At 36.3% G+C, this 20,470-nt stretch overlaps 1 protein-coding gene across 2 annotated transcripts in view; it reads right to left on the minus strand.

Moving 5' to 3' along the window:
• Positions 1-2,686: 2,686 nt before the first annotated feature.
• The window catches only part of htr4 (5-hydroxytryptamine receptor 4), a 70,066-nt gene continuing 52,282 nt past the window's right edge, over positions 2,687-20,470 (minus strand). Inside the window, exon 5 of one of the 2 annotated variants that reach the window (XM_015047688.1) lies at positions 2,687-4,042. In XM_015047688.1, coding sequence (XP_014903174.1) covers positions 3,955-4,042 — 88 coding nt within the window. In that variant the 3' untranslated portion in view covers positions 2,687-3,954. The remainder of the gene's footprint in view (positions 4,043-20,470) is intronic. The other variant, XM_015047689.1, reaches the window with a different exon arrangement.

Consider the following 20,470-nt stretch of genomic DNA (forward strand, 5'->3'; position numbering starts at 1 on the left):
GACATTTTGATCAGCGAGGTATGTCTGACTCCAACAGTGTTGTTGAACCCACAAAAGACAGTCAACATCAGGCTTATCAGGTTCTTCTTAGTCTTTAATTAGTCGAATTGTCAAATAGCAACAGAAAAAAGTCCTACACATTTCAGCTCCACGACATAGAAGCTTTTTATCTCCTTGAAAATACTTATGTTGTGCTGTCAAAATAAACATGGAAGATGTCTGTAAAATTAATTATTAGTTTCTTTAGGACAGCTGTTTCTTTTTCATTTAATTTACACATTCAGAAAGAATATTGAGGGGAAAAAATTACTTGTTTAGTTAGAAAGAAATCCCAATTTCTGAAAGACATTTTTACATATTTGTTAAGTTTTTTCTGCAAAAAAAAAAAAAAAAAAAAAAAGAAGGAATCAAACTACAGATAGATTGAATGAGATTTGTAGATGAAATATGGAAAACTAAGTTAAAATATTAAAGTTTACAATGTTTTTTTTAATTTTTTTTTATAAAAAAACATGATAAAAAAACAAATGACATATATGTTCATTAGACAATATTACAACATATTTTTTTTTTCTAAATAATGCCTATTAGGATATAGAAAAATACATTTATTATCAAATGCTTTAGATTAAAATAAATTCTTTAGAAAAAAAAAATTAAGTGGATGTTGATATAATATGCAGATCAAGCTTTATCTTACTTTGTAACATAAAAGTTGTATAATTGATTGACAGTAATAGTAATAAGTGATTACACTTACTGTTTCCTTTCATTCCACTACATGTTGCATAAGGCTTTTCATATTAAATTAATCTTAACTTGTTAGCAGTATATTTTTAATTATTTCCGGTTATGTTTGAGGGTTTGATAATGCATCTAATTTCTCTAATAATGAAAAATTGTTAGTTTTGATGAATATTTTAGAGACAGATACACGTCACCCTAGATTTAGCAGAAGGCGATGAAAACATAACTGTAGAAAAAAAACCCATCCCTGCTCTCTATCAGTTAGGTAGTAAATGGTAGAACTGTAAGAAACTGCTAGAAACTGGTTTCTCTACTAATCTTACTAAAGAGGAAGATCAATAGAGTTTTTGATGTATTTTTACAAACAGAACAACATGGAGTTCTGCTGATCTTTTTAACAGGATTTAAGGGGATTGTTCTGTTCAACAAATGGGAATAAAGGAGGGATTTAGTTCCTTAGATGACTTTGGAAAGCCAGCCAAGATTCTGGGGAGATGCACCGATTTTTATCTTTCCAGGAAGAAAACTCTCAGACTTTGTTGGTTGAACACCACTCACCTCCAGGTCATCACATGAAAACCTTAAGCTCTAAGAATTATCTCTAATGAAGCAAAGGCTTTGAAGACTCAAAATGGATTTCACAGATCTCCTCGGTGGATGAAAACTCTTTAAAGTAGTGATAAAAATGAAGACTTTTCACCTGAACGTGTTTCCATTTAGAGTAATGCTGTCTTCTCAATTCCTGTCAGCCTCAAATTGCAGGATGACCCCTTGAATCCCTCACATGTTCTCTGGCTCGACCGGCTCTCCGGTCAAGCCAGTGATGTGTCTATTGCGTCTAGAAATTGTCTTCAATCAAGATCTTTAGTTTACTGAATTTCATTAAGGTAGGCGAGCATGAGCTTATAATTTTAGACTGTTGACTTCCCACACATCATGAGGGGAAAATGCAGATATGTACACGCACTGCCTGACATTCAACCGTAACCTCAAGATGCCATGGAAACTGCAGTTGCTCAAGAGGGTTGCCATTAAATGGCCCAATAGAAAAGACATAATAGTCATTATTTGCCATTGGGATTTTTCCGTCCTGTTTATATACAAATAAAAAAATATGAAGTCATTTTTAAAATAACACCATCTGTTTGCATGTTGTCAGGTAGTTTAATTAAGTTTGCTGCCTTTGTTTAAAGATGTTTGTTGACCAAGTATATCCTGAACTTTGAAATGACAAATACTATCACTTTACACTTTAAATTTTGAAAAGTTTTTATCAGGATTAGATGAAATAGGTTGACAAAATAAAGAACATGAAAAAAGGTTTTCAAAAGTGTGTTTTTCCATATAAAATTCTGAAGATTTTTGCATTTGTTTCAAGCTTTTTATACTTTGATACCTTAACATAAAATTCAGACATCTTCCCTAATGAATCCCTAATCACTGCTAATTTATGCCACCATGGTAACCACTGGAAAAGCATTTCACTATCTATTTTTCCATTCTTTCTCAAAATATGTATGAACATAGATTGTCTAAATGTTTGAAATGCTTTGATACCCTTTACTTTTTTGCCATTTGTCACTTTGCAATCACAAATCTAATAGATTAATTGAAATTTTATGTAATAAAGCAAAACATAATCAGTGTATGGAAAAGTATACATGGTTTTTAAGATGGTTTACAAGTGCAAGTTTGAAATTCATCATATATTTAACTGCTTGTATCAAGACCAAATGTACTAATGTTTAATTTGGTGAGAGTACTGCACAATTGTCTTCCAGTGAAAAATGGAACAAATGGATAGCAATTGATATCAAAGCTTTAAAATATTTGAATGTGGAGAAAGTTCCAGTTGCTTCATTTATTTCTCCCCCCAGAAACTTTGACTAAGAGGTGAAGCATGTAAGGAAATGACAAGAAAAAAATGAAAGACCACAACTGTGTTTAAAAAAGGACAAGTTTGTATTATGAGTACAAGAAAACATTTTGCTTTAGTGTTACGTTTCCTTGAATAAAACACGCGGAAAGTCCTCCAGTACATTCCTTATCTTAACCTCCAAGGTGAGCACAGACCCAGGGGAATACATGGTGTGTCTAGAAGGAGCAAAGCATTGTTGGCGATGAAAAAAAAACACAAATCTCATACATACACATGAATCACATTATAGGAGGTGTATGCACACACCTGAAATCCACTCAAAAGCATCTCAAGAGATGCACAAACCAGCAAACAAACAAAAAAAACAAACTTGAAATGTAATCACATAACAAGAACAAGCACACAGTGCTCTAACATCGTTCAGAAATCTGTTGAATCATTCATGAGCAGCTTCCGTAGGTCATGGTCCTCTTAACTTTTTGCAGTGAAACTTAAAACATTCAGATGAGCGTGGGGAGTGATGAACTCAGGAGTGCTAGCAGTCTTTATAATAATGCACTTGGACAGTTTAGGTCAAGGATTTAATTCAGCCTTGGAAACCCTGTCTCCCTTTTATCTTGGTGAGGACTTAACAGAGCTAGGAAGCTTTGACCTCAGAGAAAAACGGTTTTGTTCCTGGAAAGGAAAACACATGTGATGTCTAATCAAAGACAAAAAACATGTTCTGGGCTTATCTCTTCTTGCTTCTGAAGCTCATTTCTCCCTACCTACACGGTCAAATACCAAAGAACAACCTTTAAAAATCTAAAGTAAAGTTTTTCTGTCACTAGAAAACAACCGGGAGCATCATAAAATAATCAGGAACAAGTCCAATGTATGTGTATGAAAATCACTTTGGCAATGTAGTTCACCTCTACAACTCCCCAGCACAGTAAATATTAACATCAGCTGAGCATTTCTCCCACACACTACACCACAGCTGCTGGTTCTGCACAATACAAGATGAACACAGAGTGTGATTGGGCCAGCTCAGGCTCTGCAGTCCTGCAGATGAGAACACTAACACATTACCCAGCATCAGAGAAACGTTAAGCTGGTTTCAAGCACTCTGCACACGAAGAGACCTCAGATAAACTTAGGTTAAGTTTTGACTGAGCTGTAAATTCAGTGGCAGTGCCTCGCTCATTCTCCGGATCCCTACAGTCCTTCCTGGGATCCGAGTTGCAGTCCCACTCTGAGTGTGCGAAGGCTGCTGCGTTCCTTTCAGGACTGCACTGACGCTGTGAGAGCCAAGGCCGTTGGAGTTGTGACTGTGGGGTCGCTGTTTGTCACAAGCAGGACTCACGGGAGCCGATGTTTGTGTGCTGAGACTTTTTATTCTGCTCTTTGTGATTCCCGTTGTGAAGAACAGAATACCTGAGTGGAGAAAAGGGAAGGGAAGTGATGGGACAAAGAAAAATCACAAAAATTAGGTTAAAGAATGTGTAATTCACGACTTTTCAAGGCAAAAAAGTGAAATCCAAAAATAGCTACCTATCACAACTTTCAGAATATTTTTATGGGAGATGTCTTCTATGTTCAGTGTAGTAAGAAGTCCTTTAAATTATTTAAAAAAGAAGAGTACATGAAGAGAAACGTGAACGAGAGAAATGCCTAGAGTGCTTCTCTGTGCTCTCATGAATAGAGTAGTCACTTCTGACACTCCCTTGTGCTTTTTATTTTATGCCTGTCAAAGTGTGTTACTGTAGCTTTGGCATATGGCTGAAAATACAATCTAAATTTCTTGCTTTGCTAAGTTATGTTATGTCTATACATAACTTCAAATCATCCTTTCAATTTGATATGTACATGTGCTCTGTAAGCGCGCTGATCCACACTCGGACAGAGGTGGAATCTGAAAATTATGACAGATTCAGATAACAACCTGTACATGTCATCTGAATCTCAAAAGATTAAAAAAGTTTATTTATTTCACTAACTGAAATAAAGCTCATGTCCTGAGCTGACAATACCAGCTCAGGACATGAGCTGGTATTGTCACATTTTTGTGTTTAAATAGTTTGTTTTTTAGGATACAAAGATTTAAATATTTACAATACTGGAACATGCATAAACTTCCTGTTTTGTTTTATTTTATTGAAACTTGCCCACATTGCCATATAATTAAGTTCCAGAATCAAGAGGGTGTAAATGATGCTTGAATATGTCATGAGATATTGCTTCAATGTCATTGTTACGCTGATGATTGTCAAGTCTGCATTCCTTTGCAACAAATATTCTGACTCTGTTAAACTTTCAGTTTTTGAGCTTCTATGATAAAATGACAGGTCATATTATTCATCCCACATGGCCTTTGTGACACCCACCATGTTAATATTTGCTCTTTGACTCCACATTTGAAGTCCACTGCCACTCAAATCTGTAGGGAAAAAAAAAGCTTTCCCAGCTGCAACAAATTGGCCAAATCAAAATAATTTTGTCCATGCATGATTTTGAAAAGATCATTATTGCCTGCCTTGATTATTGTAATGCACTATATTTCTGGGTCAGACTGGCTGCCCTCTCTCGAATTCAGCTTGTCTAAAATGCAGCTGCCCATCATTCTTGAGCTGCCTGCTCTTCACTGGCTCCCTTTGTGCCACAACACTAATTTCAAAATTAGATTTTCATTCTTAAAATGTTCCAGTGGACTTTCTCCACTTTATTTTTCATATTTGCTTCACCCATACTCTCCTTCGCAGACTCCAAGGTCAGCGGACCAGCTGCTCTTGACCGTTCCGAAGTTCGGAGGTGATCAGGTTTTGGCAGCTGCAGCCTTGAAGTTGTGGAACAAGGCAGGCTCCTTCAGTTTTGTCTTATTTTTTGTTTAAAACTCATCATTTTTACATGGAATTTGACACAGCATGAGGCATTGTTCTTTTTTGTGAGTTATTGTAATGTCTAACATTGCTTTTTGTCTGTTTTTACTTTAATTTCCATGTTTTATTTATTTTCCTAAAATACATAACGTTGGTTAACCATTTGTTGTTTTGAATGTGCTTTATAAATAAATTGGATTGGGTTCAGAAATAAAGATTCCCAAATCTGGATTCAGTCATGATGTATGAAGCAAAGTTATCTGCTAGTGTTGGTCTGCTATGTACCAGAAAAACTTAAAACATTAAATGCTTCCCTCTGTGAAGCTTGTAAAACAGTCAGATTCAAATTTAAGTATTTGGCGTGTGCCAAACTAATGGCTTAGGGAAAGAAATTGAATCTGTCAAAACATACATTCAGCAGAAAACAAGCACATAGTAGAATTTCTTTAGAACAAAACATGTTAAGTGAAATATGACAAAAGAAAATTGGTATCTGTAACAGGCCTTACAGATCTGCTAGCCTCAAAACATGTGTATTAGAAATGTGACTCACAGCACACAGGCATGCTTACATGTTATTGTACACATACAACATGAATGCTGGAACCTAGTTTTTTGCTTTCTGTGTTTGTGGGGGGGTCAGAAAGAGCTCACCTCAGGCTAAAACCATTACAAGCTGTTTAGACAAACACCCCGACCAAAGACACTTCCTGCTGCCAAACTGGCCATGAAATACACCTTTCAGACAGCCACCAACATTTAGGGCTTTGCTGAAAGAAACAGACTTCAGATTCTCACCGAAGCAGAACACAAAATTGCTACCACATTGCAGCGTTAAACCTTTAAACGGCTTCACTGTTGTGCTCTGAAAGTGAGCACACTGACGCTTCAAAAAAACTCAGTCACAATCAGTGCAACTGCCAGTAAATTTCTGAAAAGCTTCAGCTGAGCTTTTGACCAGATGCATGTATTATAGCTGCATTCACAGCAACATGTAATACGTTATGTAACTCCTGAAATATAAGGGATTAGATTTTTGTTAATTTAAAAACAATTGCTTTGACAGTCTGTTAATCTGTAGTGTAATGCATTTAGCAACATTGCAACAAGCTCAAGTGATTCTATAAATGAAATGATGCAGTGATCTGTTCTGTTAGAACCAGCTGAATGGAAAAAAAAAAAAAAAAAAAAAAAACACACATTACTGACCCAGTAAGTCCTGCAGAATCAAATTTAATCCTGTAGTTACCGCTATATAGCCATGTGACTTTTAGAGGTCTGAAATGAACTCATTGAGTGGGAAAATAGTGGCAGTGGGTAGGTGGTGTTGAAATTGGTAACATGAAATGTGGCAAAGATTTGCACTCTTTTATGAGGTTTTTGACTTATAAAATAGTTCAGGACAGCAGGTGTAACAACACTAACAAGAAATCTGTGGATTGCAAAGTGGATGGGAAAAAATCTCAACAAGAAAATTCCCCTGTACTAACTGGGCTAACAGTGTCATGTTGTGATTTTTACTTTGTATTTACATTCCTGGGTCACTTACTATTGTTATATATGTATTGTAAAAGTAGTTACACCTTTGTATTAAGTTTCTTATTTCATGCATTTTTTAACTCCTTTGTTAGTGTCACACCCATTCCCTTTTCTTCATCGGTCTGTGGTATAATTTAGCTCCCTGCATGTTCTCTCTGAATTTATTAGTCTATTTTTCTCTGTTTCCCTGCTCAGCTCTCTCCCGAAGCTGTTTTGCATCTCTGATGTCTCACCCATCCCCCACGCCTTTCCCACTCAGTTCCTCCAGCCTAGTGGCAGCAGCAATTAGTGAACACCTGGTAGAACTGTGAGTCTGATGAGGGATCTACTTCTCAGTCCAACACTCCTAAGAATGGATGTTAATGGCGAAATGGAGAAACACTGTTCTGATGACGTGCTGAAGGCGGATTGTCGGAAAGAGCAGGAGCTCTTTCAATTTCAATTGCTAAGCCATATATCTTTTAAACTTTGTTTGATTTGTACAGCATTTTTATAACAACTGAAAGTAACATAACTGCTTGATTCTGCTATAAAATCAAGTAGTTATGTGCCTGGAAAATACATAATGCTGCTTCTTTAGAAGAAATTTGTCTTTGCATAACAGCCATATCTGACAGCATGAAATTGGTCTTCAAGAACACTCATCACAACAACCATTCTTAGGAGCACTGCAGCTTGTATGTCAAGCTCAGCAGACATGTAATTCCACCAGATGTTTGCAGATTGCTTCTGCCGCTAGTCTGGAGGGGCAGTGTGGTGAAGATGTGGAGAATGGCTGCTCTGTGAGGCAGAAGCTCGGCTGGGGACCGATATCAGCAGGCGTTAAGGCACCCCCAAACACTTGCCATGGGAGTTTCAAGGATTCCTCAGATGAATGAGTCAAAGCAACATTCAGAGTGTGTTTGATGAGGGAATGACATTAAATAAAGCTCAAAAAAGTAAATTTTACATTATACCCCCCTTTTAAATTCCTCAGTTCACTATGCTGCTTCCAAACTCTTGTCAGCACTTTGACCCTGCTTCTTCACCCAACATGACAAACATAAATTGCTTTCAATACAGATGAGGGGAGTCTATGACTTGACAGAGCAGGGCTGTTTTGGTAGGAAAAGGGGGACCGACACACTATCATTCAGGACCTGGGTCTCCAGGATACAGAGTTGCCAAAAAACCAAAACCTAAACTTCAAACTTCAGCAAAAAAACAAAAAAAAAAACAACGAAAAAAAAAACAGTGAAAGCATAAGTGCTATCATATGTGTACATGAGCAATGCTGGGTACAAAATTTGGTTAGGACACTACATACAAAGACAATGTGTAGTCATTTGGAGCATATATTTAATTTAATACTTGGATCAAATGAAACTCCAAAGCAGAACATGTGGCTGGATCCGTACAGTGTTTACCCGTGGTTTTATTTGTACACAGCTGAGCCAACAGGCCAACTGGCAGAGCAAGAGACAGGATGGAGATTTGTTTAATGAGGCCAGAGGAGAGACACAGTGAGACAGAAGGCCCGGATCACAAGCAGACTAAACAGTTCTACATATTTCAGGCAGCAATGTGGCAAGCATTCATCTTGATGAAGTCTCGCTGATGAAGACTTTGAACGGTCTGCACAGCAGACTCTGACATCTGATGCTACATGTGGAGGAGGTGGGAAGTAGAGATCTATCTGTCTGTTACAGCAACATTACCTCCAGATGAGTGTTATGTAATTTTAAAGAAAATTGATAAAAGGCGATTTTAAACCTTAACCATATAATCACATATTCTGGGCTCCTAATGGCACCGATTTCATCAGAAGCTGTGTGATGCTCTTCATTGAAGCATTGGTTTTACATTATTCATTTATTACATTATTAATTCTTGAAGCTGTTGAGATGCAGCCTGGCATTTATTTAAATGCAAACAAAGCACAATATGAAAAAGTCTTCATTAATTGTATACACTGAGGGAACAAGACTTTCTTGAAAATGTTTACAGGTTTTATAAAATGGAACTTGTGATGTATTTTTAGATCATCATCCAACTATTTTCAAAGGATTGTTTGGTTTCTTAAATATTAAATAATTCATGAATTAAGTAGTTGGACCACTGTTGTTTATATGTGCAGATAGTTTGTTCCATTTTTTGATTGAAACTATAAAAAATAACATCCTTGTTCTTTGAGATCATAGACCGTGCGTTAGCACAGAGATTCCCAAATAGGTTTCAGCTGAAATGTTGGTAAATAGTAGATAACAGCAGAAGGATGATGCATTTTTCCTGTTCTGTGTCAGGTCTTAATCCAAAAGACAAAACTTTTCGATGCACCTTCTTTTAGATCTGACACTTACTGCTTTGTCCACAACCTTTCTGATATAATCACTATCTTAAGCACTCACTATACAACATTTTATCCTGAACTGTATTGAAAGTGAGTCGTAAATGCAATCAAGCCCAAAGGAAAACTTTGAAAGGTGTTCAGAGTCTGAAGAACAACTGACAAAAACAACCTGAACAGATTATAAAATGAGTTCTGACTGCTTGGAACCAAAACAGAAATAAATTAGGTGTGATATTATTTTAAAATAGCTATGCTATCTGTAGCAATGATTTTGTCATTAAGGAACATGGGTATACTTTTATAGAAAGAGGAATGAAGCAGAGCATGGCTACAGCTAATAAGGGCATGAAGACAGAGTCCTTAGAGCTACAGGAGAAAGCAGCTGGACTTCATTTGTTATAACATGTTTAAAAGAAATGCAAGTGATTGAAAAAATCCACCATTTTTATTCAATTGTAAACTACCTATGATGTTCAATATTTTGAAAATTACAATGCTATTTCTCTGATACATGCAGAGGTGGATATGGATCAACCCTTCAGTAACTCTCCCAGATTACAGCAAATGAGTGTGAGAGTCTACAAATGTAAGTCCCAAATGTTACTACTTTTACATCACATAAAGGGCTGTTCTTACTGAATACTGATTAAAAACATGTTCGTTCTTCTTAGTTAGTAGTGCCATGCAAGTAGGAGTTTACGTGTAATGTTTACATGTAATTACAGTAACCTCAAATGTTAAATTGAGGTTACTGTATTACTATATTGCAAAACTATTTTAATATAAAATGAAGAAAAACAAGAAAAATAAATGTTAGTCTTGATATCATTTAACTAACATGTATTATTTGACCCACACAGTTATAGCAATCTAAATAAAATCTTATTTTTTTTTTTTTTTTTTTTTTAGCCTCATTCCTATAAATATCCATGAACACACAATGCCCTCCGGCCTGCAGCGTAAGCTCCTCTTTAATATATTGGATATATTTGATGAAAAGCTAAAACATTTTAGAGGTATTATTTTCTTCCGTGACATGCAAAATTAAAAGCAACAAAAGCAGGCAAGATACATTTACGACCTGCTCAACTTTGCATGACACTACCTAGTGATATAATAATCTGTCTCATGTCAGATTTATTGCAGTTCATGCATAAGCTTCATAGACATAGGCTTTTTGGTCCTCTCGTTCAGCTGCATTAACCTCAGGATTAACCTTCTGGAAATGAAACGCTGAAGCTCTTGCTTAGTCCGTTCATAAAGGAGATCTTAACAGAGTACGATTAAATGGTAAAAGTGCTCCTGGAGATGCTTAACCAAGGTTAATATATGGGTTAATGCAGTGGGAACACACAATGGGATAACAATCTGACCAGATTAAACATGGCAGAGAATTTCCATATCTAGACAAGCCTAAATATAGGATTCACTGTAAAACAAATATGTTAAAGAGGTAACAGGCATGTCTAGATATGGGAATTCTAGACATACCTGAATTGGTGTTTGTCATTACTATTTTTTGATTTAATTTCAAATCCATAGAAAAGTTCATGACTTTTAGGAAAAAAAAAAAAACAGAAACCCAACACTTGTGGTTCAGCCAATGTCCTGTTATTTTACATTTAAATTTGACCCTCATATTTTACTTATTTCATAAGCTGTTTATGGTTTCAAACTCTAAATTTCAGCATCACAGAGCTGAGATTTTATGTTACCATATCGACTCTATCCTGAGTGGATCAGAGAAAACGGAGCCCAGCACAATCTGGATTCATTTTGTGTGTGTGGCAAACAGCTGAGGCTTCAATCCATGCAGACAAAGAAGATTTAAAACCAGAAACACGAGGCAACAGAGCTGTCCACTCAACCTGCAGTTTGAAATGTAGTAGCTAATCCCTAAACAAACAACAAAAAATACTTCCCAGGATGGTTATATTGAAAGTCTGTTTTTCTTTGCAGTCCTTTACTCTTCTGATTAGCCCTCTGTTAAACTCTCTGGTGATTCTGGTCCCTCTCATTCAGACTATGCTACTTTACCAAATGACATGAACCTCTGAGGTCCATCTTGATATTTTAATTAGAGAACAACCAAGATGTTCATCAGGGAAGAGATGTGAGGTCAAGTTAACCCTCCTGTGCTGTATTTTAGCTGCCTGGGAACAGATTTACAAAAGTGAATCCTGAACTAATTTTGAAAACAAATCTAACTGAAAAAAGCAACATAGAAAGTCTTCAAAGCTTTACTCAACAGAATACACAAGTTTAGTGATGTAATTTAGGGTTATCCTCTCCTATACTTCTGCTTCATGCTGTGTTAGAAATGACTCTCTCACATCCTCTATGCAGTGGTTTAGTTTTTCAGGTCTGAATAGACTAAAGCATCACAATCAGAAAGCTTTTTCCGTCTTTGTCTTTTTTTTTTCTTTTTGCCTTTGTGTTGTTAGGTGTGTGTTGTTGACCAAGAAAACATTTAAGAAACAAGTTAAGTCTCTCAGCCACATAGTACTTGAAACAAGAGCATCTTACTGAGAAACGAATTCACATCCTGCTGTGATGCTGATGATAGGGATGCAGGGGAACAGTAAGTACAAAAGCCTCGAGTTCAAGAAGAAAAAAAATGATGGCAGAAGATAAGTGAAAAGAAGTCTGCTTGAAGTGCAACACAACAGAAAAATATGTATTTTGACAAAGAGTTTGGCAACTTTTAAGAGATTTGAAGAAAGAAAGCATGTATAGTTGAAGCCAAGAGTGTGTGAAGTGATTTGTCTTAAATGTATTGAGAAAAGTTTGCAAGAAAGAAGGTATGTCTTGAGAGCACAAATAATTATATTTAAAAGTACCATTACCTCTAAGGAAGCATTATATCAATGTCTTAGAAAAATAAAGAGTTTGATTTTCATGTTTTTTGGATATGGGAAGAAGGTCAGAAAGAATCCATGCATGGGTACATCATGAAAAATTCATACAGAAATAAAACAGATCGGCACAGAAATCCCAGGACATTCTTGCTGCAAGCCGCTACCAACCATGCAGCCCATAAAATTATACTTTTTATTCCAAAATAGTGCTAACCAACACCAGATACCCTTAAATAAAACAGAGTCTCACAAGTCATCTGGTCCTTTAATCTTAACATAAATACAGCTGTTCTGTGAAGGCTTCAGAGACACAACTTTAAACCAAAGGTGCTCCAGTGAAAGTAGAGCTGCATTTTGGTCAATATGTGGTAGAAGAGTAACTCTGCATATCAGTATCAACATGGAGAGGGTAGCATGTAAGGACACTTTACATCACTATAGAAAGATCATTAGGTCAGAATTGATGGGATGTCGACTTAAAGCACAGATGTCTGCTCTCTGATGTTAATCATAGGACAAGTATAGAACAGTAAATCGTTTTAGTCAGTTTTCATTGTATATTATAAGATGATTCCTGCTTGGTTAAGTAGTGCAGTACTTACTCCCCAATTACTGTTGAGCTTTCGGTCCCACTCATCTTGCCGATTTTCCTACTCCCATGTTCCATTAGAAATCAAATAAACTGCAATTTTGTCCTCATTTTAGCAGTTCTTCTGCTTGTCAGTGAGTGAACATATTTATTTTTAGATGATTTAAAATATAGTTGACAACTGAAAAAAAGAGTCTGGATTTTCTTCAAGGTGTCAAAAAGAAATATGGAGAATTTAAAACAGCCTACTACTTCAAGCAAATATTATTTGATGATCTTTGAAGCCACAATGTTTCGCTCTCGAATCTAAGTTCAGAAAAGGATGAACTTAGACTTGAGTCTAAGTATAAGCAGCTTTTCTGACAAGTACTACCTGAAGAATTAAGGAAAGAGGACTTTCAGAAAATGTAATCTTTCTGGCAATTTTTCCACCTCCACTGTTTGGTGAAGCTGGTCTGGAAGGATGTCAAAAACCATTAAGGAAACCTTGGAGATTTATTGCTGAGGCCAAAGAAACCAATCTGCAGCAGATAAACTGAGAAAGTGAAATACCAAAGGAAAGCCGCAGCACAAGTCTGTGTTATTTTCCCAGTGGTTCAGAACCAAGAACGTTTCATATATGGTTTGAGGAAGGAAGTTTTTCATTGTTTTCAAAACTTTGAACATTTTTTTGTTCTAAAAAGCTTGGGGCTGACATCGGAAGACTCAAAAAAACATTAGCACCTGAAAATATGAAGTACACACTTAAAGCTCATGGTTAATTAGTTGAATTTCTGCTTCTGTCTATCTCTGACAACGTACTGTAGCTTCTTGCTGCTTTATGAGCCTCTGTCATATAAAGCACCACAGTGCTTGGAGAGCGCTGATTATTGCATTTTCCATTCTCACTTTAGTTGTTTCATTTTCCCCAAAACAGTCTTTACAAGTAGCTCCTCTTTTAAGCCAGACGATTTTCACTCCACTGAAAATGTATTGCTAAGTTTATAAAGTGTTGGCATTTACTGACATTGCATTACAGTATCCTTAAGCTTAAAAAAGCCGATTAATTCTGAAACCATATAATTTCATGATCCAAAATTTAAGATTGTTGTTTTTTTAATGTCTGTGATTTTAGTGAAGTAAATGCAACAAAATTGTTCAATCACCTTTCTTCAACTCCAAATATTCAAAACAGACTTGGGGAAAAAAGTCCAACCTTCACCAATAACACATGTTTACTCAGTTTTTTTGTTTGAATTAGAGAGCCGTGGTAGGATCACCTTTTGGAAAATGTAGCCAAAGAGGCTCCAGTGTTGAGTCTTTGGAGTGACTGAAAATGGATAAGCTTCACAAATTCTTAAAAGCATTTTGACTTGTTAAAAATGATGTAAAAAGAAGAAAATCAGCAAAGTGAATCTGATGCGGTTTTGCTCTGCAGAGCATTAAAAAGAGGAAACAAAGGCAGGTGAGAATCCTTAACAACTGAAAGTTTAAAGCAGCGCGAAGAGGACGCTCCTCTCAGCCTGAACTCTTCATCAGCATGTAAAACACCACAGCCCTTTCTCACCTTCTTCACCCATTATAATCAATTGACAGCTAAACTCCCCACTGAGCAGTGTGGAAAAGCAGCTAATTTGCACAGTGTTGCTTAGTTCAAACAAAAACAGTCTTATTTGGTCAAACAAACAATTTAGACAGACAAATAAAACCGAGGAGGCATTTTGAAACCCTGGTTTTCTGGGGTCATGATGAGGTAAAGCATCAGATGCATCAAAGTGTTTGAGCCAGGTCAGCTTGTCATTTCTTCCTTCCCGTCTTTGAGGAAAAGGTTTTTGGCTCAGAGGGATCAGTTTGATTGCGTCCAAACTCCACTGAGACTGATGCTGGTTCTCAACACTGTGATAAAATTAGTGAGCAAAAGAGGGGCGTCTCCAGCCATACAGTCAATAATAAAACTTCCCTTGGTGACGTATCTTATGTTTAGGATTGGTAAAGGCTAAACTATTCCTTGTAGTTAAGCTTAGACAGGTACCAAGGTGTACTAGCCACGTTTATCTTAACTTTCTTTAAGTGCTTCTTGATAAATTACACTTTCTAATAAAACTTACATATTATAAAGACTGATGACACACAAAGCGATGTATTTCAAGAAATTATTTATTTTAATTCTGATAGTATATTTATTTTCTTTTGTTACTTGTATGGAATTATTCAGTAACTACCAGTGATGTAAAACTGATTAGCCTTCACATTGCCCATTGCAAAGCAAATTAAATGATAACATTTAACTGTGATATATTGAATTAGAAATGCAGAAATGTTAAGGATTTTTAAAGTTTACGCTGCACATTTCTTGGGGGTTTATTTATTTCTAAAAACCTTTAATAAGTAATCCATAACTTGCAACATGCTATATAAGGCAAATATATTTACATGAATAAACTTGGACATATCTGCATTCGGAGCAATAATTAAAAAGCTTTAAACTGGAGCTGTGACAGACGAGGCTGAATGAGGTCCCAAATTTATCTTGCCACCACACAGTGAGCACGATGGTGAGAGATATAAAATACATTTCCAAAGCTCATTGCTGTAAACTGACATATTTTGGTCACAAACACATCCATTTTTAATACTATTTTCATACTATTTCTTCATCACATTTCCCCCACTTCAATTGTGCTGAGCTATAGCTGCTCAACCACAAGTAATATAAATCATCTGTGGGTATTGAGGGCAGGGGAAGTCCGTCCAACACGTCAAAAATATTATTGCCATGCAGAATTAACATGAAATACGGCTACCTACCAAATACTTGATTTAACCAGTCCTTTGCAATTGTGATATTGCACACATTAATATTGCAAGTGATATATTGTCCAGCTCTACTCTACAATCATTTTATGCAAATTATGCAGCACTGAGGCTGGAAACATTGAACAGTAGTTTGGAAGGCAAAAAGCTTTTTTTCCTGTTCATTCATTACATACATAAATGTGTGTATTTGCTAAATACTACACATATTTTTAGAGATTGAGCATTTTGTTCAAAATTGACTACAATTTGGCAAGAAATATTCCAGATTTTTGTGGGAAAAAAAATATGTTTGTTTTTCCACACCATTTCTGCTCAAAAATGTCACTGAAGATGACTATTGTGTGTGCTTTTCTATTCCTCAAAAATATATTCCTCAAAAGAATGTGCAAATTATTTACAATTTTCTTTCAATAAGAGTCTGTAATTATTCTGATTTAACAGTTTTTATACCAACTGCCTTTATACCTTTCACCTTACCTGTAAACTCCCATTCTGAGCAGGTAAAACACTTAATGACCTTTTCTCGGTAGTGAACACTGACTTGCAGTGTTGAGGTGAGCAGCACTGAGGCTGAAAACACTGAACCTCCTGTTCTGCTTGTCTCAGAACATTAATCCGGGTTTCTGCCTGGACACATTCACAAGGGCACAGAGGTGAAATCTGCAGGACTCCAGGGAACACAACACATGTGCCTGCTTATGTGTAAACCATGCAACATCTGGGCATACAACTGTCAGAACATGAGTGTGGGAGGTGAATTCTCAAAGAAAAGATACTAATAACACAGAGTTCAAGCAAGCAGAGCAATAATAATGTCATGGTTTCTTTGTGTGTCTGAGAGTGCGTGTATTTTTTCGGACCAAGATCGGTGTACTGCTGGATCTCATTTGATTATTTCTGGATGGCTGATATCTGCATCACAGCGTTCCTCAGCTAATTGCTTACATGACTGGAATGACAAGAAATTGCCACATTGTGTGTGTTTGTGTATGTGTGGAGCTGAAAGTACACAGTGTGCCACATAAGTATGCCAGTTGTATGTGTGTTTTACAAATGGACCAACTTTTGTGCACAGAAATACAGCCATCTGTCTGTATACAAATTACTCCAATTCTTCTGCAGTTTCCAATTCTCCACTCAGTAATATCGTTTTTACTTTAAGATACTTTATCCTGCTGTGGGTTTTTCCCACATGAAGGTCTGACCTGTTCTCATTCGTAGTGTGCCACATGCTGCCATTTTATACAAGTCAGTGGTGAACTGCAAGCCTGGTTCTAGCAGATCTGACACTAGGAACAAGCAGTGTCTGACTAACAGTGGATAAACTCCACATTAGCAGGCAAAAAAAGGATAATGCAGAAATAACTAGAAAGGGTCATGGCTGACGATATTTAACTCAAACCAAAGTTAGGCCTCCATGGAAACCAAAAAGCCCCTAGAAAACTTGTGCATATTTTTATCATGCATAATTTCCACCTCCAAGGTGTATAAATGTGTCCATTTATTGAATCCACAATGTGAATAACATGTTGAAAGCAGAAACCCAGAAATGATTCTTCTTACAAAAAACACCATAAATTTAGTCTCATAAAACCTATTTAATTTAAACGAATAGTGAAATATTAATAGTAATAATGTAATAGTAACAGTGATGTCCCAATAGTACTATATAATTTAAAACTCTTTAAATTTGCTACTCCGACAGCCAATTAGGAGTACAGCATCTTTAATTAAAAGACCAGATCTGAAACCGAATGAAACATCATGACAACTCGTGTCCTAAACCCCACCCAGACTGCCACAGCATGTTTCACAGTGCACTGATTATACTTCATAACAGTTCTCTTTAAAATAGAAATAATGAACATCTGCGGAATGAAAGTGTTTTGTTTTTCCATTACTGATTTGGAGCTTATTATTTCCTGTTAGCTAACCAGCCAGCATGCTTGTCTGGGCAGATGAGTGTCACCTACACTGACAAAAAGACATTTTTTCTTTCATTATGTCACAGCAGAACATTGATATAGCCAACGTTTTAACTTCACCTCCCTTTCAACCTGCCGTGAAAATTGGACAAAGGATTGCAGAGCAGCTGGCTGGAGGAATGAATGTGGCTTCAGTTACCATTAGCAGCAAAAGAGTTCAAGGTTTAAAAATGGCTGGAAACAACTGTGAAGTTCTGTGAAGCTTCATGGAGTTAAACTGAGTGAGAAATAAAAGACAAATTTATACTGAGAGAAACATCATTAGCTGCATTACATTGAAATGTCCTCTGAATAAATTTATCAATCTTTCACAACATAGTACAATTTTTTCCAAGCCTTGCCACTCTACATTGAATTGTAATGTTTCAGCAATGTAAAGTCATTGTTTCTGCTCAGGCTTCTTGATGTCGCATCTTGACATTTCACTAGGCTGTGGTCTGAACTTTGACTAGGTCAGTGCAAAACCTTGGTTGTTTTCTTTATCAGCTAGCATGCTGAAGATTTGTTGCTGTTTTGGGGAACATTTTTCTGCTGATGACCTAGATTGGGTGAAGCTGGACAGATGGTCTCACACTTGACATCAGAAAACATTGTGTGGTTGCTAAAACAGGCCAGATCAGTTCCCTACCAGCATGTTTGACAGTTGGTATGAGGTGTTTGTCCTGACATGCGGTGTTTGGGTTTCTCCAAACATGCTGCTGTGCGTTACAGTCAAACATCTCAACTTTGCCCTCATCTGTCCAAAAGACATCTTTTCACAAGTTATGTGGTTTGAGTAACAACACAGAGATATTATCATATTAATTTTACAAAGGTATAACTTTCTCTAGGCAGCGCTTTGTTCAGCCTTTTCCTAATTTATGTTTTCCTTTTTGTACTGTATTTGTTCTGCGTGATGTTGTTGTCATCTCATCCTATTTTTTGTTTCTTAATTCAGTTAATTTCAATTGATTTTAACTCCTCTTATAATTTGGTTTTGTTCATTTGAACTCAGCTTACCTGAGTTTTGCTTATCATATTTAAACCTAGCTAAGTTGTTATCTGATCTTAGTTTATTTTATCTTAGCACAGTTTACTTTGTACTAGCGTATTTTATCCATCCATCCATCCATCCATCCATCCATCCATCCATTTTCTTTACACCCTTGTCCCTTAATCGGGTCGGGAGGGCTAGTGTCTATCTCCAGCTAACGTTCCGGGCGAGAGGCGGGGTCACCCTGGACAGGTCGCCAGTCTGTCGCAGGGCAACACAGAGACAAACAACCATGCATACACACACTCACTCCTAGGGGCAATTTGGAGAGGCCAATTAACCTGACAGTCATGTTTTTGGACTGTGGGAGGAAACCGGAGTACCCGGAGAAAACCCACACATGCACAGGGAGAACATGCAAACTAGCGTATTTTATGTTAATTTATTCAATTTTATATCAGTGTAGTTAAGGTTACCGTTCATTAATTTTGATTATTATTTTTATCAGCTCAAATGTTCTGTCTATAATTTGTGTAATTTAACACAGGTCTGAGAAGTTAGTAGTCCTTTATATTTTGTTTTTCAAGCTTTGCACGGTTTGAGCTCATTATCACTGGAAGGACTTGATGTTTGAATCTGATAGGTTCATTACTCCGTCGATTATAAGCTCTGAATATAATTACAATGGATGTTGAAGAAAGAGTTTTGTTCCCACTTGCTTCCGAAATTGTTTTGGTTCTCATCTGGAGTAAGCATCTTTCTTCATGATGCCATCATTCTGCTGCTTCTTTGTATAGATAAAAAATAAAGATTGCAACTTTTGGTAAATATATCTGGTTTTATATGAAAGAAACTTTCAGAATTAGAACAGGAATGACTTGGTTTTCTCTATAAACAACAATCCATTGTTTGTGCTCTTGTCTCGAACACAACCAAAAGAATTTTATAAATCAATGACATGTTTGGTGTCACTGGATCTTTCCTCTATTTAAGTACACATAATCCCCAGAATGACAAAGTGAGTTAATCCTACTGTAAACTTGATTTGGTTGTGTGCTAGTAAATATTTCATATTTGATAAAGTCCACAAACCAAAATTTGTTTTTGTGTCTGAACAATGATCCCCCATGTACCAGATAGTCTGTGAGCATTATGCTGACAGGCTTGGTTCTTTTGGTCTCTACTCCCTTCAACCAAAATGTTGTATACAGTTTTCACTGCTCAGATACATTGGAAAAATACCTAACTTGAAGCAGTTGGAAGCAAGTTGATCTTTTTAATCCATTTAGACATTTATAAAACTTATAGCTTGGTACGTGGAAACAAAACAAAACAAAGGTTTAAAGGACAATTGTGTTTGCTTAACATTTGTAAAGGGATTCCTGTAAGAGTCATTTACCATTTGCTGAGAAAAAAAAATGGCTAAATGGGTCACAAACTAGATCTGCTTTATTCATTTGATTCCTCTGCCTGGTGGAACACAAGCTCAGGAAATGTACAAATCAGATTTGGTGATCGTGGTTAATTAAGAGTCTTGATGCTTCTTTTTTAGAGTTAATTACTTGGTAAGCTCTTTAAATGTTTATTTTTCTGCCCTTCATTAGATTTAAACAAGAAACAAATCAAAATGGTATCTTTCTGTTTCATAAAATGTTAAATATTACAGCAGTTAGAACTAAATACACTACACAAACTACTTCTACAGCATCATTTTCTCACTTATTTCTAGATGAACTTGTGTGATAATTTTCCTTTAATAGGACAGAAAATGACTTCTATTTCCCAAAGAACTATCAACGCAGCATGGTTTAAAAAGTAAAGTTTGTAAGATTCTAAAGATGGACTTCTAATTTTTTTAAGTCTAACAGGCAAATAGTACTGCATTAGGGCACCTTCATATTGGATTAACATTGCACC

This window comes from Poecilia latipinna, unplaced genomic scaffold (assembly GCF_001443285.1).
Source record: "Poecilia latipinna isolate Pla-1442-1.1 unplaced genomic scaffold, P_latipinna-1.0 Scaffold839, whole genome shotgun sequence".
Taxonomy (NCBI): domain Eukaryota; kingdom Metazoa; phylum Chordata; class Actinopteri; order Cyprinodontiformes; family Poeciliidae; genus Poecilia; species Poecilia latipinna.